This window comes from Mytilus edulis, chromosome 11 (assembly GCF_963676685.1).
Source record: "Mytilus edulis chromosome 11, xbMytEdul2.2, whole genome shotgun sequence".
Lineage (NCBI taxonomy): Eukaryota > Metazoa > Mollusca > Bivalvia > Mytilida > Mytilidae > Mytilus > Mytilus edulis.
The window spans coordinates 72,509,424-72,533,552 of NC_092354.1; the positions used below are offsets into that span (position 1 = coordinate 72,509,424).

Below are 24,129 nucleotides of genomic sequence, written 5' to 3' on the forward strand. Positions count from 1 at the left end.
ATTGTGAGACAAGAACATTTGCCAAAATATTATTGTTCTTGGCCAAATAATTTTAAACTTTTTCATTTACTTCAAGCAAAATCAAAATCAATCACAATTAAACTTTGTAACTATCTAAAATATGCTTGGAAAATTAGATCATGTATTGTGAATTAATTGTACCTTTATTATATTAAGTATTGTTCTCTGCTATCTGTTGTATTGTCACATTGTATATACTTGTTTGTGTATTGCCATAGCATATTATTTATGCTTTCGCAAATAAAATATTCATTCATTCATTCATCTTCTTGTCTGGTGGAAAGTTCATATTCCTCATTCATTTCTGTTAATATTTTGTTTTTAAAAGTAACCATATATATTGTACTATGTACATATAGTTTCTATTTGAGAACGTCTCTAAACTATCTTTTAAATGGAAACAAAAAGTATTGTTAGCTGTAGTAACAATAAGACACTGTTCTGAGTAAAACAATGGTCTCCATTGTGAGTTTGATCTAAAGATTATATCATGATTGTATTATAAGTGTTACTTTTTCATAGATGATACGTGATGAATTTCCTTCTTATCGAGGTGTTACAGTCTATGGAAGAAGCGATTCGATAAAAACTTTTCTTATATCAACGAGCGATATTATCTTATATCAACGAGTTGCATTGTGGGAAATTTCAGACGAATGTTAGCATTTGTACGAAGAAAGGCAGATTTCTCGGTATAAAGTAATGACTCGTTTCTTAAAACAGGGTGACATTTAACACGACATACGTATGGTGTGTAATTTCCATGAATTATTTTATGTAATAACAAGCAAAATGTATTTAAACGAGAAAATTGAATTGTTGAATAAATGAAACAAAAATGCATGATTTATCATTTGTAGATGTACACATTCTATAAATATCATGTAGTAAATTCAGTGGAATGCAATTGAGATGAATTCAATTGTTTGCTAAGCCAAAATCACCCATAAGTCAAAGATACTGCTATATTTTAAAATATCAATGCGATATTTGTCTTATATCATAGCGATGATTTTTTAATATCAAAAATTTATGAATGCGATACTTTTCTAATATAACTGCTATAGTTTTCTAATATAAAATGAATACGATGACACGTCACAATGCATGTCAAAAAAACTGCAAACATAATTCACAAACTCAGATCATGACCGGTTTAATGTTTTAGGATCAATATCACTAAAATTTCGTAACTGTAACAAAATTAACGCTTATTGATAGTTGAAAGTGTTAATAATCTGTTCAGTCTATTGTTTTCAATCACATGGTTTAACCGACTAACATGTTTAACCCCGCCACATTATTTATGTATGTGCCTGTCCGAAGTCAGGAGCCTGTAATTCGTTTGTTAATGTGTTACATATTTGTGTTTCGTTCATTTTGTTTATATAGATAAGGCCGTTAGTTTTCTCGTTTGCTTTGTTTTACATTGTCTTATCGGGGCCTTTTATAGCTGACTATGTGGTATGGGCTTTGCTTATTGTTGAAGGCCTTTCGGTGACCTATAGTTGTTAATGTCTGTGTTATTTTGGTCTCTTGTGGACAGTTGTCTCATTGGCAATCATACCACATCTTCTTTTTTATAATTCTATTTGAAGTGATGATGCAATGGCGGAATTCAAATGCGGTTGCACATACGTTTACCGACCTATTAGATTATAATATACTGGTCACACTGCTATAGCCTATCCACCTTGGTAATATCGAAATAGTCAAAAAATATCATTACTGTATAAAAGAAACATTCATTTAACAATCCAATCCAATACAGCTCCAAATTACAATAAATAGTCAAATGGTAAAATCAATAATCCAAACAAACTAAAATGTACAAATGCTGATGTCCCGAACTTTGAAGATATCAGCTGAGTAGCCTCAGACTATTAATTGGACAACTTCAGATACAATGAAAATCAAAAATCTTGTCAAACAGAAAATGTATTTATTATTAACATAGAAAAAGATATTGAGAAGGAAACCAGTTCTTTTTGGATATCAAAGACTTTTCCCGTTGGTAAATCGATATCTCTATGAACATATTCAGCTCGCCGCGTGGACGCTCTTTTACATCGCTATGACCGTGATGGCATTCCGATGTATTGTTGCCACAGAGATTTGACTTTCGTTTTTGGCTAGTAACCGACCGTATAAATACGCGAACTTTTCTTAGTGCAAAATAACAATCCGTATCGCTTTTTATAAATTCATTTCTTCAATGAATACTAAAAAAAATGTTTAGAACGTAAAAAAAAGAAGATGTAAATGTCTGTTGACGTTAGAAATGTGTATAAATATATCTTTCTATATTGATAAATTTAGATCGTTCAGTTGGAGGACTGGAAAGTAGTTATTTATAAGGGGAAATTTTAAAGATTTATAGATATAAGAAGATGGTGCATGAGTTCGAATGAGACAACTTTCCATCAAAGTAATAATTTGTTTAAAGTAAACCATTATAGACCAATGTAGGTCCTTAAACACGGAGCATTGGCTCACAGCGAACACCACGCTATATAGGAACAAGAACATTGCTAGTGTTAAACCATTCAAACAGGAAAGCCAACGGTCTAATTTGTAAAAAAAAAAGGAGATTCAAAAGTACAGGTCAGATTTTGTCGAATCAATCAGTACGAGGACAGTATGATTCATCTTTGTCACAAGTTAGTTTCATTGTTATCCAATGAAAGTCTTCCATGCGTGCGTTGCGAGCATATCGGATACATATTATTTCGGTGCGTTCATTATGAAATTTGCTAAATGTTATATATGTGAACAATCATTTTGATACTTAGCTATTTGATTACGGCATTGTTTATTAAAACCTTATTTGATTAGTTTCGCACTAAAGTGATTGTATTTCCTCGAAATAAGTGCATGTATTTAAAAAAAAAATGTTCCGTCTCTTTACAAGGAAATAGATGAATTATTTCTATTTCATATTTTCCTTCGAAACAATTAAATTTCAATTGTTAGTAAACTTAAAGATATTGCATCAAAATTATTCAAACGGGGAATGATAAAAGCTTTGTTTGCACTAAAAATATATGTTAACTGTTTGCAATTCTCTACGCACACGATACTTTCTTAAATAACTGAATGCCAAAGAACTTCAATTGCTACTTGCAAAAGGAGTAGGTCCAGTAAGACCCCTTTTTGGCCCCAAGATATAGCAGTTTTACAAAACTGTTAAAATGTAAACTTTTAGTTATTTATTTGAAAGCAGAATAAATATGGGATCTTTTTGACAATACAATGCACATATATCGGGTATTAGCATTATTAAGTCATGCTAAATTACTGAAATCTTCACAATTTTAGCGTTTTAGTTAAATTGTACACGTTTTCCGTCACATTTGAGCTTGAATCGGAACGTTTTTAATGACTAAATCACTTAAAATCTTTTACATAAACTAATTGAATCAAATGAAATAGACACTTAAGATTTTAAAAAGTGTCCAAAATCTTTCGTCAGATGAATCTGAAATTTGAGCCCAAAATCGGCCCTTAACGGACGTACTCTTTTGAATCATATTATAATGTTTGAAAGGAAAGTCAATGTAGACAAGACCAAAAGCATGATTGTTTGCAGTGGTAGACAGCCTGTTAATCTTAGATTCAATTTTGATAACTCTGACTTAGAAATTGTTTATGAGTTTAGTTATCTTGTGATTTTTTTTTTAATGGTCATTTAAAGCAAATAAGGAGCAACTCGCAAAAAAATCTACGATAGCCATGTATGACGTTATCAAAAAGGGGAGAAAGCATGGATTTTCAATAATTAATTAGATTAATTTGATAAATTGGTTAAACTTCTTTTACTTTAAGGCTGTAAAATAAAGGGATTTGGAAATAATGATATATTAGAAATGGTTCATTTGAAATTGTGTAAACTTATTCTCCATCTAAAATCTTCTACCCCACATTGTGTTGTATATGGGGAATTAAGGTATTAGTTTTGATATCAAAGTTCGAATGATTTGATACTAGTAAACTATCAGCAATAACATACAAATTAATGCTTAGTTTATCTTATGGAAATAATGTTAAGTTTTTTGGGGGAAGAAATGTATAGAAACTTTTCTAATTGAAACTGTTCTACCACTCAAAAAAATTGAATTACCGCTTTTTTAAGAAACATTTTGGATGTATGGTTATTTCAAACTTTTTTAAATGAAATTCGGTTAAAGAATGCTGTAAAACATCTCTCCAAGATCAATTTAAACAAGCATGATACTCAAATTCTCAAACGACCTCAAAACATTAAATTACCGCCTTTCTTAAGAACCTTTTGGATTCGAAAAGTATGCATACATTTTGGAACCTCGTGATATTTATACTTATGTCAATATAGATTAATTAACCACAGATTACCGATACAAAGTGGTACATGGAAAAACAATTCAGACAGATAAAAAAAATATGCGAATTATGTAGCAACTTTACCTGACCATATAGGAAAATAGGTATTTAGTCGGATCTTAACACGTACTTGTGATTTGGTTAAAACCGCTTTTGTTCAAAATATACGAAGAAATGTCGAAATGTTCAGGACTTAATTAAATCCGTATTTCGGTAGGATGGTGCAAGCATACGATTTTTATTGTGTCTTACACTTTGAGAAGCGAATAATCTTCAACTACTTTATTCAAATATTGTGTAAAAACGTTAATTTTGAGCTATGAAAGTCAAGTGGCTCGAGTATTTTTCTGAGGAAGTTTTAAAAAATTGCAAAGAAATATTTTTACATTGGGTTAGCTTTCATTAGTCTTAACTATCTACAGATTAACAACTTTTGGTTATATTTATAATTTAGAATCATCATTGAAGGTGGGGGACGATTTCGCAGATAATTAATTATATTGATGTGCCATTTGTATGCAAGAGTGACATTTCGTTGTATTATGTGCCAATTCAAAAAAGTTATGCGAGTATTCTCTCCCCTTAACAGGTTCATTATTTTATAATTAAGTTTAGGTTTCTGATATAATTTTGAATAATTACAAAATGTATCAATTCAATATATTTCAGTTTTTGTTATTGGTGTATCAAAAACATTGATGTACGAATATAATTTCATAAATTTGAAACGTTTAAAATGATTACATACCAATATAAAGAACCTGTCATCATTTTTGAAAAAGACTATGAACGAAAATCGATTTATTTATCTTCCCTTGGTGACAGATTGATTGGGAAATGAACCAGCGTAATATAATGGTTATCACAGAGAGGGACCAGCAAGCAATTTTTAATTGTAGCCTATTCAACGTTAAAACAATTTTCCACTATAAATTTTGATTTCCGGTACGTTGTTGAGGAAGCAGCACGCAAAATTCGCTCTTGAACAAAATCGCTACAAGATTGAATATAATCAGCCGAACAACTTAAAAAAACGATATAAAAACGGTAAGAAGATTTCGCTTGATATTAACTCTGATCTTTATGTGATTTTTTGGTCCTATTCTCTTAAAACCGTTTTCTACAAAAACTTATGCAAAACAAGAAGGAACCTGTATCTAGTCATAACGTCACTATACGTCGGAACAATTGATAACAATCGGATAACCAAAGCAACGTCAAAATGGCCGCAAATACCCAACAAACCGACGATGAATTATCGGGAAACCTCTTGTATGACAAAGATGCTAGAGTTATCCTAATGGAGATCCTGAAGTCGCTACGAGTCCTAACGGATAGGATCGAGAAAATAGAGATAGAAGTACAAAAAATCGATGGCATAAAGGAAGGCCTGTCAAATTTGTCTACAAGAGTACAGTCAAATGAGGAAACAATTGTCGAGATCCAAGACCGAAATAGGAAAGTTGAAGAAAGTGTTGAAAAAATGGGTCAGATCGTTCATACTGTAGTAGACAAATATTCAGCAAATACTGAAGAGATATCTCAAATAAAAGACAGGATGAAGACGATAGGGGAGGAAAATGGAAATGTCTCAAACATAATCATTCAGGAATTAAAAGCCGAAGTGTTAGACTTAAAATGCAGAAGCATGAGCGATAACCTAGTATTCTCCGGGTTAGCGTTTCAGCGGGAAGAATCGTGCAAATTGAAAATTCAGAACTTTTTATTAAACGAACTGGACATACCGTATAACGTAAATCTCGGTAGCGTTCATCGATTTGGAAAACCCGGACTGAACGGAGCCCGTCCTATTGTAGCCAAATTTATCCACAGAGATGAGCTTGAAGATGTACTTAAAAATACATTCAAGCTGAAAGGGAAAACATTTGGGATAAGCGAACAATTCCCGATCGAAATTGAAAGAAAACGGAAAGAACTCTACCCTGTAATGAAGATGACCAAGAATGAGGGTAAAAAAGTAAAACTTGTAAGAGATAAATTATATATCAATGGAAAACCGCATGTATCACCCGACACAAAACGAAACGGCACTGAATATAGGGATGTTCTACTGCGTCAAGCCCAACAAAATTCGCATAGAAACAAAACTGCAAATGAACGCCCTTTTAAAAGGTCCCGACAGGAATCTGGAAACAATGACGCAATTAATGAGGCAACCATAACCACGCAACTGTAGGACGGGTCGAGAGAGTCCTCGAAAAATCAGAATGATAAGTTAAATTATTTAAATCTTACTTGTATTAATTGTTGTCGAATTAAATCAAAACTCAAATATCCTGAATTTACGGAACTGCTGTATAAAACGGACATTGCTGGCATTGTAGAAACAAAATTAGACAATATCGATGATATACAATTACAGGGTTATGAATTGATTTATAAAAACAGAAATAAAATTGGCAAAAGAAGATCGGGGGGTTTAGCTGTAGCGTACAAAAACCATCTCAAAGAAAATATTGAATATATTAAAACTGAAAGTAAATTTGTTTTGTGGTGTAAAATATCGAAAGTAATAAATATATCAGATGACATTCTTTTGGGAATTATTTACATCCCCCCTGAATATACTTCATATTCATCCATTGATGCAATAAACGAAATTGAGATGGAATTATTCGAACTATCACATAGGTTTTCAAAATGTTTACTTGTTGGTGATTTTAACGCAAGAACCGGGTCCGAGGATGATTTTATATTTGTTCCCGACAGTGAATCTCATGTCGTGGATATCGAAAATAAACAAATAAATGCTGTTTGCAATTTAGACCAGTATGACTTCTCTCGCAAAAGGAACAGTAGAGATAAAAACAAGAATAGATTTGGAAATCAACTAATAGAATTTTGCAAGGGAAATAACTTCTTCATCATGAATGGGAGAACTCTAGGTGACATAGATGGAAAGTTCACATGCCGAAATTCAAGCGTTGTTGATTATTGCCTGTGCAGCGCAGAACTTATCAAACATTTTACCGATTTTAAAGTACTTGATTTTTCAAGCCTCTATTCAGATGTTCATTCCCCAATCGAGATATCGCTGAAACAAACAGATCAAGAAGTTAGCACCAAATATAGCGATGATACTAGAACAAATGAACAAAAAATAAAAAATTGGACTAATGAAAAATCACACAAATTCTTAGAATGCTTGAACCTTACAGAAATAGAAAATATTAATTCTGAAATTGATGGCACGACAGTAGTGACGCAAGAAACAGTAGATACGATAATAGGTAAAATAGGCAAAGTGTTAATAAATTCAGCAAGAAACACTTTTGGGTTTAAAGTCTGTGCAGGAAAGAAGTCAGAACATAGAAAAAATAAACCATGGTTTGACCATGACTGCAAAACCGCTAGGTCAGAATTCCGTAAGATGAAACGAAATAAAAATAAGTCACCGTTCCACAGAGCACTTGTGTTAGATGCCGAGAAGAGATATAAAAATACAATGAACAAAGCACATAAGAAATACAGAAGCGATTTCCGAAAGAAAATGGATGATCTAAAGCAAAATGATGGTAAGGAATTTTGGCGACTTCTTAATGGAAACAAAAGTACAGCTCAGCCCAAGATTGATTTCGACAAATTAGTCTCATATTTCAAAGAGTTAAACAGTGATCTGAGAGATGATACAGAAAATCAACAAATTGAAAGTAATATTTCCCATGAAGAAATAAACGATGAGTTAAATAGCAGAATTACAAAACATGATATTCTTAAAGCGCTGAAAAATCTGAAAAATAACAAAGCATGCGCCGAAGACAAACTGATTAATGAATATTTAAAAACATCAGCTCATGTTCTTATCGACATATATATGAAAATTTTCAACCTAGTTTTCGACTCCGGAAAAATCCCAAAACAATGGGTCCAAGGAATGATAAAACCTGTCTACAAGAACAAAGGTAACAAACGCAACCCCAAAAATTACAGACCAATAACTATTGTGAGCTGTTTCGGAAAAGTCTTTACAGCGGTATTAAATGAACGCCTTAAAAAATTCTCAGAACAAACATCTCTTCTTAAAGAAAATCAAAATGGTTTCCGAGAAAAATACTCAACAATTGATTGCGCGTTTCTTCTGAACTCTCTAATTGAAGTTTTACAACACTCAAAAAAGAAACTATTTTGCGCATGTGTAGACTTCGAAAAGGCCTTCGATACGGTTAATCGTAATTTCTTATGGTTTAAAATGTTGAACAGCAATATAAAGGGGAAAATGTTTAATACTATTTTCAGCATGTACCAGAATATTAAATCCAGCTTGAGCTATAATGGTCAAATTTGTGAACCGTTCGCTTGTGAAATCGGTGTCAGACAAGGAGAAAATCTGTCACCGTTTTTATTTTCTTTATTCTTGAATGACCTAGAAGACTATCTCATCTCAGAAAATGTTTTAGGCATGAACACAATTAGTAAAGATATAGAAGAAAAACTTGGAACTTTAATGAAATTATTCATAATTCTCTACGCAGATGACACTGTAATCCTGGCAGAATCACCTGACCAACTGCAACATGCACTTAACAAATTTAAAAAGTATTGCGAAACCTGGAAGATGCGAGTAAATATTGATAAAACTAAGATCTTAATTTTTTCAAAAGGAAGAACAACAAACCCTCAACTTTTCCGATTCAACAATCATCTTATTGAAACTGTAAAACACTTTAACTACTTAGGAATTATTTTCAGCAAAACAGGCAGCTTTAAACAATGCAAACAAAATCTAAAGGACAAAGCAATAAGTGCAATGTACGAAATTTTAAGGAAGGGAAGAATTCACAATTTATCAATTAAATGCCACGTAGACTTATTTGACATACTGGTAAAACCTATTCTGCTTTATGGATGCGAAATATGGGGTTACGAAAACATAGATATACTAGAAAGAGTTCAAACTAAATTTTTTAAGCTACTTTTACATCTTAAGCCATCTACTCAAAACGACTTCATTTACGGAGAATTGGGTCGGTATCCCCTAGAAATAGATATCAAAACTAGAATTATATCTTATTGGACAAAGTTGATTACCGGTAAAGAAAGTAAGCTCGCTGCTGTCATGTTTAGATACCTTTTAAAGTTATCACAAGAAACAACATTTCGATCGCGATCATTAGACAAGATGAAAAGTATTCTAGACAATTGTGGATTCTCTTACTTATGGTCATTCCAAAACACATCACCTAACATTAAATCTACAATTAAACAAAGACTAGAAGATCAGTTTAAACAGTCATGGACAGGAAAGGTAAACGATTCGCCGAAAGCCCTGAATTATCGCCTGTACAAGACATCACACAATTTCGAACACTACCTTAACGTACTTGATGATAAAGATATAATAACAATGTCGCGGTTTAAGACAATGAACCATAAACTGCCGATTGAAAATGGCAGATGGCAAAACATTCCCCGAGAACAGAGAAAGTGTCCGTTATGCAGAGTTGCGATAGGTGATGAATACCACTATGTAATGGAATGCAGCAGTCTCCTGACAGATAGAACACTACATATTGACAATAAATACCTAACGAACTGTAATGTTATAAAATTTAATACTATTAATATGAACCAAAAACAGAAATCGAAACTCCGAAAATTGTGCCAATTTATTAGAATTATAAATGACAAACTGGATTCTCTCTGATGTTAACCTGTCGGCTATACTGATCATACCGTTGTAAAAAAACTCATATTTAATGCTTCCTCAACAAATGTACTTATATGTAACGTAATGTAAACTAATGTGTTTTTCTGTATACCTTTGTCCAACTTAGGTGATACCAGAATAAATGATATATATAAACGAATGTTACTTTATACAAATATAAGGACTTTGTTAGCTAAATCTACAAATTTTATTAGATATTATGATTTTTTATTGCAATAGATTAATATGCTAAATTATGTGACTTAAAACATCTTGGAGGTGAATTCCATTATGTGATGAAGTGTAAATTAATGGTTATAAAAAGACAAAAGTAAATTGATAAAAATATATTGAATATCGAAATATAATTCAATTTAAAGGAAGGTCGAAAGATACTAGAGAGACCGTCAAACTCATAAATCAAAAATAAACTCTCAACGACATGGCTAAAAATGTAAATGACAAACAAACAAACAAACAATAGTACACACGACACAACATAGAAAACTAAAGAATAAAGAACACGAACCCCACCAAAAACTATGGGTGATCTTAGGTGCTTCGAAAGAGTAAACATTAATTAATTTAAGTAAGTAACGAATATGACAAAAACAGTCATGTTTTAAAAAGTAATGTACATCTATAAGGCATATTAATTCATCTGTGTATTCTCCAAGCTAAATTCAACTTAGATTTTTTAAGTAGTATACTAATTATGTTTATTCTAATTCATGAAGGAGTAGGTTCAGTAAGACCCCTTTTTGGCCCCAAAATATAGCAGTTTTACAAAATTGTTAAAATGTAAACCTTTAGTTATTTATTGGACAGTAGAATGCTTCTGCTACATACATATGGGCTGTTTTTTGACAATACAATGCACATATATCCGGTACTAGCACCATTAAGTCATGCTAAATTACTGAAATCCTCATAATTCTAGCATTTTAGTTAAATTTTAGACGGTTTTCGTGTAAAACGAAAGTGGCCGCATTCGTGTTCATCCTTAATATTGAAATGTAAGTTGTATTTTATGATAATACATAATATATATAAAGGTTGAGGAGGAACACGGATGCGGCCACTTTCATTTTTACCAAAAACCATCTGAAAAGTGACATTTTTCGGCATATTAGGTAGATTTTTCATATTTGAGCTTGAATCGGATCATTTTTAATGACTAAATCTGTTAAAATATTTCACATAAACTAATTAATTCAAATAAAATAGACACTTAAGTGTTTAAAAAGTGGTCAAAATCTTTCGTCAGATGAACCTGAAATTTGAGGCCAAAATCGGTCCTTACCGGACCTACTCCTTTGATATTTATTACATGTAACTTCTGTTTACCATTCTATTGACGAACGTTTATCAGAACAAAGATTTATAATAAATAAAACGTTTTGTCATTGAATACAATTATTGTTCTAGAAATCACCTAGAAATCTTCCTTTTGGTATTACATTTATAAAATGTAAAGTTTAAATGAGAGAAATGACAACAGTTAAAAGTTATCTGACTGGAGTGAATAAATCTTTGTTTTATTGATCATGTGCATCGTCACAATACAATTATAGTCCAGCTGGTCATTACTGGTGACCTTGGCATCGTCACAAATGAACAACTGAGTTGTTAGCCAAGAGACCAAAATATAGAATTCCCCAGCTCATCAACTGGAAAAAGATCTTCAGTTTACTGATGGATGCGGTTGAGGACTATGCAAGAAAATGGGTAAAGCGCGAACCAGACGAACCAGAACTTGAAACTTTGTCTGAATGGAACAAAGCTATTCGATCAAGCATTCATAAGCGCATTTACTACGATGTACTATGAGCACAATATTTACTAACCCTTTCAAGAATCCGGATGTTGTGGATGCTTATCCTCTTTCCAAGATAAATATGTCGTAGTTCCAGCAGAAAAGCCTTCAATTATGTTGTCTTCATATGTAAAAATCATTATTTGCAATGTCTCACAACAGAGCTAGGAATAAATAGAACAACTGATAATCTGACATATTCTTTAATATCATTTACTTATAATACTCGAAATGGCAAGTGGGGCACACGGTAACGGAGCATTTGAATATAAAAAGACAAATGAAACTCCTGAGACTGATTTAAATATTCTTCTGGCTAAAGCGGTCTTAGCTGCCTGTTCCAAATAAAAAATGAAATAAAATAAATAGATAAATAAATAAAGTATATATTCATAATTATTAAACATTAATATTTTTTTTTTCAGAATGGAAACTAAAAATGAATACATTCATCTGTTCGACACCCCTGGTTTTTGCATAGATAACATGCCGTGCATGTATTTATATATATATAGTTGTAGATGAATGGGCAATCAAGGCTCCCGATAATTTATCCACTCGCTCTCAATTATTAAATAAAGAATGGGCTACTAAAAATAATTTAGTTGTAATCGATAATTTATGTACCTTAGTCGAATTGGAATAAATCCTTGATGATATTTGTAAAGCTAGAATAATAAGACAATGCCATTACGTAACTTTCATGAAATTATGTCACAAATTAAAAGTCGAGGACGATTTTATAAAAAGACTCTTACCTCTTGAAGAAATAAATTTTGACAACCTTTCCGATTTTAATCACGCGCTATACATAATGACAAGAACCAAATATATAGGTTATTAAAGCATATTTTCATCCAGAAAATGGGTATACAATATAAAGAGGAATATGCCTCTAATTATAATGTCTTGAAACGAGTCTAAATCATATAAGTAAAAGGCCAGACTTTTATTTTAAATACATATTCTTTTCCAAGAATGACGAAGCTTGGAATATTCTCCAGTAATATTTGTTGCATAAGTTTAAGAACTGTTTGAGTTCATTAATCCTCCCTCATTTTCACAAACGGATGTGATATAACCAGTCCAAACTCTGCTTGAAATAAAATAATAATAAATAATTTATAAATAAATGTTATTTTTCAGAATGATGAAGCTCAGATTATTCCTAGTTCTCTTGGCATACCCTGTTAAAATGTTTTTCATAAGAGAAAATGTTGTTTTTAAAAATAAAAGAGATAACTACGACGCAAGCAAGATGGCTAGTTGTTTTTGAGATAAGTTTAACCCCCTATCAAACGTTAATAACGACGCTTGAGGAACATTTGTCAGACACAGCTAATGGTATGTCTGAGGAACTATGAGGAACTATTGGCAACAGGAACGAAGAGACCCTGGTAGATATTTGAGATACGAAAATACTATCAGTATTTTAAAACACGAAATTTCCAATTTAAATTTAACACAAACTTTTCTTCTTAACGAATTGAAAGCTATAAAGTCGCTTCAGGAAGTAAAACCAAAGCGAGGTAAACGTGTACTCCCTATTGTTGAAAAAAGCACTTTCGTTTCTGTTCGGACTAATTAGTTCGGAGGATCTTGAATCAATACAAGATAATATAAATAAACTAGCTGAAAATCAAAAACACATTACGCATGTCTCTCGGTTATGAAGCTGTCTCAAGGTCAAATTACGGAAATTAGAAAAAGCATAAATCAAATAATCAATAATTTAAATAATGTCAAGAATTTTAGTTTAGAGCTTTCTCAAGATGTACAGGACTTAGACAATTTTGTGAGATTGTATGCAAAATTTGATAGGTCTTTAACGGACCTACATGAACTTATAGGTATAGCAAGAGATTACCTACAGCATCTTAAGCTTCAACTTAACATGTTGTCGCTTGGTCATTTGTCACCATCAGTTATTAGGCCAACAGATTAAAGAAATTTATTGCTAGAAGTAAAGTCCAAATTAAGTGCTCAATTTAGACTACCTTTTGACCCGAAAGAAGATCTTTGGCATCTTTACAAAACATTAACTTGTACAACTCTGATAAACGAAGAAAAATTGGTTGTTGTGATATCAATTCCTTTATTAGATTCACTGGGTCAGTTTGAAATATATTCTGTTTATAACCTAGCAGTAAGTTCACCGAATATTAGTAAAGTCAATGGAATCAACATGTTGGCCCAATATGATTTGGAAACGAATAACCTTGCAGTTAATAAACAGAAAACGAAATTGATGATTTTGACTTCCGAAGATGCTCGAGTATTTGCATCGGAATCTAAAAACTTTAGCGAAATAAAAAGTCCAACTTATACTTTGGGGTCAAGTTCATTATGCGTTATCAAATTATTTAACTCGTTAGGTTTCTGTTTTGTTTTCCTTAAAATGGCAAAAGCTTGATGCCGATCGTTTATTTCAGCGAACCTTCTTGTGAGATTTGGTTTTAGTTCCACCCAACTTCTCTTTCAGCCAGATAACGCCTAATAAAATCACCTACAGGCCCGGTGCAAGATTGATATTCCACCCTTGGTATATCCCCATCACCCAATCTAGTTAAAGTGCAATATTTTTCGATTGCTTTTATCCAATGATCCCATTTACAATTCAAAGTCGCCTTACTTCCGTTATCGGAATTAAATCAATTAAAGGAAAAGTTCAACAGGACATAATTTAGATAATCTCATATTGAAACATTAAAATAAATGTGGTCATCCGTATTTAACTGGGCATAATTTTGATTAAGTAGTTAATTGCAACATAAGGTTAATATTGTCATTAAGTCTCTCGCTATAGTCTATAATTGTCTATATTTTATTTATATTCAAAATGTTTGTAACATGTATCATCCTTCTGGAACACAATAGTGTTACAAATATCCGTTATGATTTTTCTTCGGAGTTCTGTATTTTTGTTATAATACTTTTTTCTCTCCTAAAAATAAACCTAGTGTTCAGTATTAACAATACTTCTTGTGCAGTTGATCAGGAATAAGTTGAAAGAGCCAGTTTGGTAGTGGGTCATATTGGTTTACGTGAGCTTTTTTTGTTTGGTTTTACACTATTTTTGATGTTTTCTTATGGACTTCACGACGGCTGCTTTCGGGTCCAGTTTGATACACTAGGCAGCCCTTTAACCTCGACGATGTGTTGCTAGAATATGAATCAGTAACTCGGGAATAGATGACTGCAAATCGCACTCAAACTACGACATACATAACTCTCTGACGTTTGCGCAGCATATGACAATCATCCATCCCCAATGGGGTTCACTATAGTTTGTTGTTGAATCATCTAAGCAGCGTTACATGTTTCACCTGGCGGGTAATCATTAGCTGATCCGCACGTCCTTGCAGCTGTAAGTACTGAGACGTCGTGACTGGATTACGTAGTGTTGCATACGTGGACTTTTTGTATTTTTATATATAAAGTAACCCAAAATATGACGTTAGTGCAATGAAAAAAAAAAGTTGTAAAAAGCTTGGGAGTAATCTGTTCCATGAAACTATCAATGGATGGTGCCTGAACAATATCACATGGAGCTGATTACATTGTGTTATGTAAAAGTAAAGTATGAATGTTTTTAAGAGTTCTTAGATGCATGCATAATAATTAAACTCATTATAGATACCAGGATTGAGTTTTGTCTATACGCCAGACGCGCGTTTCTTCTACAAAAGACTCATCAGTGACGCTCGAATCCCCAAAAAAGTGAAGAAAAAAAAAGGCCCAATGAAATATAAAGTTGAAGAGCACTGAAGACCAAAATTTCAAAAAGTGTTACCAAATACATATGTCTGTATGTGAGTGTATCGTTTTTCCTAGTTCTTAAAAGTCTGTTTTAATGAGTATGCCAGATCAACCATGCCAGATGATGCAGCAACAAGATGGTATGATTTCCTCTACATCATTACTAATCTTGTACGTTCTGCTAATGGTTGTAATTTTGATGTGGTAAGCATGTTTTTTACATTGACTTCTCGTGTTGTGGTATTTCTTTGCAGATATAATGATATTAGCAAATTCTAGTTGTAAAATTTAATAATCAAAAGAATACAATTTTGGTTGGATATAACAAAGTATTTTACAATTTACATCAAATTTACAATTTTGGTTGGATATAACAAAGTATTTTACAATTTACATCAAATATACAATTTTGGTTGGATATAACAAAGTATTTTACATTTTAAATCAAGTTGTCAATTTTTGTTGGATATAACAACGTATTTTACAATTCACATCAAGTTTACAATTTTTGTTGGATGTAACAACGTATTTTACAATTTACATCAAGTTTACAATTTTGGTTGGATGTAACAATGTATTTTACAATTTACATCAAGTTTACAATTGTTAAACAAGTACCATACGGGCTTATCATCATTTTTTTCTCCGCTACAATTCTGATACTATCATCTCTGTCTAGTTGGAGTGCAGCAACGATTGTGGCGCCATATTCAAAGTAACTTGAGTTAGGTCGTTTTTGGGGATCGTTAGACACTAACCCTTTCATCTTGGGATCTGAATTTTGAAACAACATAAACTGCGCATCACTCGTGTCAGAAACAACGGTTACTGATATAAGATATAGTCCTTGGTATTTACAAACGTATACACCATCATTTCCGGTAATTCCTGAGAGCTCCCGAACGTCTGAAAACTGGAGAGTTTTATTCTCGGAAACTGTGTGGTATCTTTGGAAGCACATTGTAACTGCAACTACAAAAAAAGAAAAACAGTTTAATATTTTGCAGTATGGTCATGTGATTCGTTTCAACCACCAAGCATAAATAAAAAAAAAAAAGAAAAGAAAAGAAATTTTATATCATTTAATAAGAGACCTCGTGGTCCGAGCTATTGTGGTCGGGTGGTGTAAGTCATTCATCTTCTTTGTCACTAGCCTGTCAACACTGGGGTTGTGAATTTCTCACGTGGCTGGGGATGTCATCCAATAATAACTCATCTCTACGAAAGGGGCGTTATAAGCACCAGTTAATCAATCAAAATCAATTATTATAAAAAGTATTTTTTTTAATCAGGAGCCTGAGATATCTTTTTCGTGATGCCTTTAATCAAAGTCATCGTAATTTTTCATCAAAAGTCGACCTTTAAGGGCATCCGATACAGTTTCTCAATATAATGTCATTTTTATAATTTTTAAATATGTTGTAGGCCTTGGCGAGTTAAAAAATAAAACACGAAATAAAACATAGGTCACCGTGCTAGTTTTAGAGAAAATTGACGCTGAAAATTTAGGATTTGTGCTATTTTGTGAAAAAGTTAGGCATTGTTATGAAAATTTTGGAGCCAATATTCTTCGTCGTAAATTATTAAGTTCGGGTTCAATCTGAAGCTGTGATACATTTGTAAGTGACAATAAGACAAAAAATAAATCCCAACACAAATGACTATACAATTGTTCAAGCCTTGCTTGACATTGCGGACCAGATGCTCAAAGCCACGGGTATTTTTTTAAACCTAAAAATAAGGAAAAAAACTGTTCCTAAAAATGTCATTTTTATCATTTTTCTGCATACACTGCATTTTGTCATGCTTTCTCCAAATCTCAAATAAAAAATATATGTCACCGTGCTGGATTCTATGATAAACGCGGTTTATCCTAAAAATTGCTTCCCCCATTCGTAACCTCAACTTTAGCGCTAAAGTGCACGACGTCGTTGGTAGACAATTTCGACGTTATCTCTGCAAATTACCGGCGAAATTTTTTAGATGTACAAATACTGCTTGTAAAGAGCTACCTAAAAAGTTGTAGTATTGTTTTCGGAAATAAAATCATATGAATCTTAAATAAATCTCTTTGTTTGTGGTCTAAGTGAAAAACATCTCAAGAAAAGTTATTACGGACTGTTAATAATTTTTGCGCAGTTTTTATAGCGGACTATGCGATATGGTTTTGCTCATTGTGAAAGACCGTCACGGTGACCTATAGTTGTTAATTTCTGTGTCATGTTTTCTCTTGTGGGGAGTTGTCTCATTAGAAATTATACCACATCTTCTTTTTTATGTTGTCAGAAAAGAAAACGAAAACAAAACCTTATAAAGGAGAATCTTCAATACGCTAAAGGAGGCTTTTGTCCAGATAGAGAATCAAAGGAATATCTAATAGGCAACAACATATCGGAAGCAGGTGTCTGTAAATTCCAAAATAACAACAAATGTTCATGTTCCTCCATAAAAACTTCATTTGAAAGTCCCCTTACGTCAATATTTCAAAGAAATGCGGGAAAAGAATTTTCACATATTGATTGACCTATAAGTCCAGAGTTAACGGTTATCGCGCTCTTTTTTAAGTCTTATTTGTTGGCAACTTTGCATTGTGTTTTCGATTGTATCATTTTTTTTAAACGAAAGAAGAAATCTAGAATCGAAATAATTCAAAATGATATCGAGTGGTCATGGTTAACAGATTCGGTTATTTCACGTTTTCGGTTTTATCATTAGTTTCATAAAATCAGCCTACTTTTGATTTCGCGTATTCGCCTTAGGGAGCTACCATTTGATTTTTATGGGGGGGGGGGCTAGGATGAAATTTGAAAAAAATAGGCAGGACAGGAGTTTTGAGTAAAAAAAAAGGCAGGATGAGACACTTGGCCAAAAAAAAGGCAGGATGACAATTCAGGTAAAAAAAAGTCAGGATAAACTAATAAAAAAAAGGCAGGACCGAATAGAGTGAAAAATAAAAAGGCAGGACGGAGATTACAACTAAAAAAAAATGCAGGACAAAATTTTTCATCCTAGAGCCCCCCCCCCCCCCCCCCCCCCCCCCCCCCCCCCTAGTTGCCCTAAACACTAAAAAGTGTTACAATCTAAGGTCTTTACAAACAAAAAAATAGAAAATAATATCTACTTCAAGTCAATAAAAAAGTGCTGGCTGTAGGACTAGCGATACATGTACCTTCGGGGACAAAACCTCTACAAGTAGAGTCATTGACCTGGTTATTGTCAAATTCAGCATTGTAACCTGTGTGTTAATGACTGGCTGTTATTTTTTTTTATTTTTTTTTTTCAATGTGTATGTTTGTTTTCAATTTTCAATTTATTACAGTAATGTACCTCTCATGCTATCAGCTGACTCCATCTGAATTTCACCAAGAATCTTTGTTACGTTTGATATCTGTTGGTCCAGTCCTGGTAGGTTCTGTAAATGTTTTGGCTTACAGCTTAAGTCCCCTTGAATAGAAAACGATAGATTCTATGAATCAAGGGCTTAGGGTAGTATGAATAGTAATGAGTTAAATGAAGCAGCGCGGGATACGAGATCATGTCAATGGTGCGATTATCTAATTTCACAGAATTTTCTGCAAGCGGAAAACAAAATATGTTCAGACGTTTATAAATATTTCTTAAGATGTAAGGCATATATCACTAGAACCGAGACGAAACCAAAATTGAAAATAAATATAACAAACGGATAATGTCAAGCTCCCTGCGTCACTCGTGAAATGAATATCAGAAAATAAATTTAAACAAGTGCAATTCGGTATCAAACATACAATTAAGAAGAAAATATGCACAATATTAAAGAATCAAAGTACTATTAAACTTGTCTTACCACCAATTGTAAGATAAGCTACAGTGAAGCCTAAACCAAATGCCACCAAGCAAAGTATACATTTACGTATCACTTCCATCAGGATACACATGGCGAACAACTGCGTCCACGAAATGTTGATTGCACCTTCAATCTGTTTGTGTCCATCTGTATGATCAACAACGTTTCGTTTAGAATTGTCGTCAATTTGTATTTTAAGAGAAGCCATGATACGGTACTTTTCAATACCAGCACTTTTTTTAAATGTTCAAATGTTTGAATAGAAAAAAAGCAGCTTCGTTAACAAACAGGAAGAATTGCGTGTAAAACATTTGTATAACGTGTGTTTTTCTTCGAAAGATTATATCAGGACCTTTATATAATAAGTGTTTTCCGTCTCCTAAGATCGAGGATACGTTCTTTGTTTCCTCGTTATCGATATTTTGTACTGATAAATTTAGTCGCCAATATAATTTTTATCTTCACTATGTAATATTTATATCCGTCCTGTTAAATGCAGTTTATAATACTTTGTTTTATAGAAGAGGCAAATCATGCTACATTTTAAAATATATATTTTTTTAATTTATGTTATTTGCGTCCAAAAATAAAAACGTTGCATGTATATGTATAATCGTCCAGGCTAAATTTGAACATGCATGAAATATTTGCCACTTGACATTTAGAAACTAGTAATCTTTCAACCAATTGATATATGTTTCACTCATGTGTTTCGATCTCTTTCTCTACCACTGGAGGCCATCGTAGATCAGCGAATATAACGCCTGCATTATCCGGGTTATCCTTGTATATATATGCCAGTATGAATCACTGTACTATATTGCCTTTTGCATGTTTAATTGCCAAAACTTGAACCTTTTGATAAATGAAACACTGAATTTGTAATCGGCAAAAATACAGCAACGAAAACAGGTTTATTTATATCACACAAAGTAATGCACTTTTTAATATGATCGAGTGGCCTTGTTTTTTATCCAATTTCACTACATGTAAAAATAAACTAAGAACAATCTTCCATCAAAGATGTTCAAGGCGGGGATTGGGTATGTTTTTTCTAAAGATATATTGTGATCCCACGGACGACAAACAATATTCTTGTCACGCAAATTACAAAGCAAAATATATTATGTCTCCAATTTTCCCCAATACTTTAGAGTGTTACATATTGAAAAATTTTTTTATTAATAAGATGAAAAATTCAATATACAATAAATCGCGAGCAACATTTTCTGGCACATACAAAAAATCATAACCCATCCCACCCGCCCCTATGAATGTAGATCAGACTTTTTTTTTCTAAGGTGACTTGGTGGGGTGTATATTTGTAGGTCTTGACCTTTTAGTACTCCGCTCTAGAAAGTAAAAAAAAATGTCCAATTCCGTAAATTGCTTAGAATTTCAAAGTTAATACATGTACCAGTATTTTACCATAATGAAATAACTATTTAACATTTTAAAATGTCATCATTTATTGAAGGATAAATCCCGAGAAAACAATACATTAAAATGTCATTATTTATTGAAGGATAACTCCCAAGAAAACAATAGAGACATGCCTCTTCTTACTCTTACTAAAAGATCAGTGACATAGGATTTAATCATTTATTAATCAATTTAGCCGATTCACTCGAGTGATCGGTTAACTAATGATACAGAACCACCCTTGACATGAATAATTTAAACCCCTAATATCGCCGTAATTCATTTGATATCGATTTAAATGTTTGAAAGTGCATATGAGATTGTTTCTTGCTCATGGATTATAAAATCTGGGACGTTGGATTTTAACTTTATTTATTTTTTTAGTTTGTATTATCTTGAGTTTGATTGGATTCGACATTTGTTTGTCATGTGATGTGCAGTTAGCCAATTAGAATAAAGTATTATAATGAAACATACATCTAATGTAATTATTGAGTATTGGAAATTGCCTTTCCTTTTGTTTATTGTAATTTTGTTAAGTTTGCCGACTCTTCGTCTTTTAAAACTATTTTGAAGTTCTACAAAAGATTAATAACATTATAAGAGAATGCGTAGACGAAAAACTGACAACTCCTGGCTAAACACCAAAAAAACAAAGATAAATAGATGAACAAGTCTGCAGAACAATATATAGAAAACGAAATTTAAAAATTAAATTAGAAGCAGACTCAAAGTGCACTAGTCTATGGCTTGCAAAAAGTGCACTAGTCTAAAGGCTTGCAAAAACATCCTGCCGTTCATCATTCTAATATCAACGATGGTACTTCCGATCGGGTTTAGTCCGAAACTTTTCGAATGTGTATGCAGTAAAAGAGGTACTGTAAATAGCATTCTCTGTCGCAATTCAATCGACAATCCTCCGTTGACTCTGCCACTCTCTTTCTATCCGTACGGAATCTGCCATGTTACGACGAGTATGTCACAATTTATACAGTTTTCCCATCTTCTAGACTCGTGTGTGGGTTCGTTGTCTAGTGGTTTAGACCGATTGATTCAGTACTTAAGGAGGCTCACGGGTATAAAAAAATCAGCAAAAAATTAAACATTTGTTTTTTCATTACAAATTTTATTTATTACACTATTAGTTATTACTTTATAATATGGTACAAAAATTACCCAGACAAATCGATTTGGTTTGGCCACAGATGACTTTAAAAATGTTTATAGCATTGAAAAAGACCCAAATTATCTCCCTTTGGTGCAAAAATGTCATTTTTTGACGTTTAAATTGAAATATCTTTTTTAACTCATCGGTGACCTATATTCTTTATTATTGTTTTCAAGCAAGCTGTACATAATCTAAATAATTGTAAAATTTAAGCGATTTCTGTAATTTAGTTCTTTTTTTATTTCGATATTACCAATATTTCTCCTATTAGATCAACAGAAAAAAAGGACATTAGCAAAAATGTATGCTTCTTACGGAGGCAGATTGTGAGCTTAAATGAACGGTGACCCCATATTTTTATTTTATATTTCTATTAGGTATAAGATAAAGTTTAAGCATAGAAAAAAAGGGAAAATCCTATATTAGAAAAAAAAGTTGATTTAGACCCGCGAGCCCCCTTAAGGTCCCGAGTTCGATTCACACTCGAGGCGTCGAATTTTCAGTACATCAGTAGGGTGATTTTCACCCTCCCACACACATCTCTGGTATCCAGACCGGAGTTGAAACTAGATTGGATACTTCGGGGGCCTCGGTAGGTCAAAGTTGTTCGCAACTTGACCTGGAGACCAATCTTCCTCCACGATAATAACAGACATCCCGGTGTCCTACACGCTCCCTTGGGTGGTGTTGAGTAGAGATTGTTCTGGTGGTTGGATAATATTGTAAAGGACACATCTCTATTAATCCTTAATAGGTGTACATGGATCCGCTGTACCCTTGCAGTCAATAAAGGGGTGCGTCTTAACTGGCGGAATCTCGAGTACATACATACATATGTTTAGACTCGGAGTTCTACGAAAAGAAGTTAGATAACAATACATTTTATTGAATGAACTCTGGATATCGCCTTACCAATTTGGGGATTGTCCAGAGTGAATAAATCGCAATCCTTTATAATCTACAGGGAATTAAATAATACCATTGAGGGCACATGGGTTCATTAGTCAGTTTGTACTCGACGACAATAGATTGTATATCAATGATACAGTTTACTAATGACAGTCGCAATTGAAAAAAAAAAATAACAATATTTTTTTTCTTAAAAATAACAATATTTTTTTTCTAAAAAAAAACAACATGTTAATATACTAGGATACTTCATCAAAATTGACATACAAATCGAGGATTTGGTATATTTCAAATTATCTCAAACAGCTAGACGTTTTACTGAAATTCGTTATTAAAAAAATACATTTTATGTTTTTAATGAAAAATTGTGATTTGACTGTATTCGTGTAGAAGACCCATACTTTGACCTATAATTTGCTAGTTTACTTTTACAATTTTTTACTTGGTTGAAGAGTTGTCTCATTGGCACTAATACCACATCTTCTTATATCTATAGACATATGAATTTTACATTGACTGAGCTTATCCTATACAATGTTCCTCTTTTTGTAGGAGTGCTTTTTTTAGTGTTCTAGTAATGCACTGCATTTGCCAAGGGATAACGTTTAAATCTAGCATTCCCAATAAGCAGGTGCATCTAGTTAGAGTATATATATATAGGCTGTTTATCTTAATATGCATATTCAAAAGATAAATGAAACCCTAAAAAATATACATTCGGTTTATAAATTAAATATCATGCAGTGAAAATTTTAATCAAATTACATGTACTACCAATCTAGCTTAATACCAGGTATTTTGTATTGATTATTATACATGTTATATAGATATATAAGAAAATACAAAATGTTACAGTAGTTATTCTATCAATTATAGCTACAGGCATAATGAAAGAAACGAAATTAAGAAGATTAGTTCAAACATTTTTGCTATGTTAGAAGGCATTATAACTACATTACACTTGATCCTGTTATGGCTTTAAATCTGTTATTTAAAACAGGTATTTGATCTTATAATTCCCTTTCGGGGCCCCCAAACTACCCAGACGATGTATTTAACTGTTATATTGATCGTTCGCAGTATATTGGATTTGAGGAGATTTGTTATTAATAATTTTCTAAATGTCTACATCGCCAGAAAAGTCTGACATCTCAACTATTTATTATTGATATATTCAGTGT

The 24,129-nt window shown here is 32.5% G+C and overlaps 1 protein-coding gene across 1 annotated transcript; it reads right to left on the reverse strand.

Moving 5' to 3' along the window:
- Positions 1-15,896: 15,896 nt before the first annotated feature.
- LOC139496219 (uncharacterized) lies at positions 15,897-19,752 on the reverse strand. Its single transcript, XM_071284695.1, has 3 exons — positions 19,450-19,752; positions 18,951-19,067; positions 15,897-16,595 (listed from the first exon to the last, which is right to left on the reverse strand). The coding sequence occupies exons 1-3, from the start codon at positions 19,655-19,657 to the stop codon at positions 16,210-16,212; spliced, it is 711 nt and encodes a 236-aa protein (XP_071140796.1). The 5' UTR covers positions 19,658-19,752; the 3' UTR covers positions 15,897-16,209.
- Positions 19,753-24,129: the final 4,377 nt, after the last annotated feature.

Bases quoted from the DNA above. Each gene is read 5' to 3' on its own strand.
- LOC139496219 (XM_071284695.1), bottom strand. From the start codon at position 19,657: ATGGCTTCTCTTAAAATACAAATTGACGACAATTCTAAACGAAACGTT. The intron at 19,068-19,449 runs GTAAGACAAGTT...TTTCTATTCAAG, and splicing joins AGCTTATCTTACAATTGGTG to GGGACTTAAGCTGTAAGCCA. The intron at 16,596-18,950 runs GTACATTACTGT...CTTTTTTTGTAG, and splicing joins GTCAGCTGATAGCATGAGAG to TTGCAGTTACAATGTGCTTC.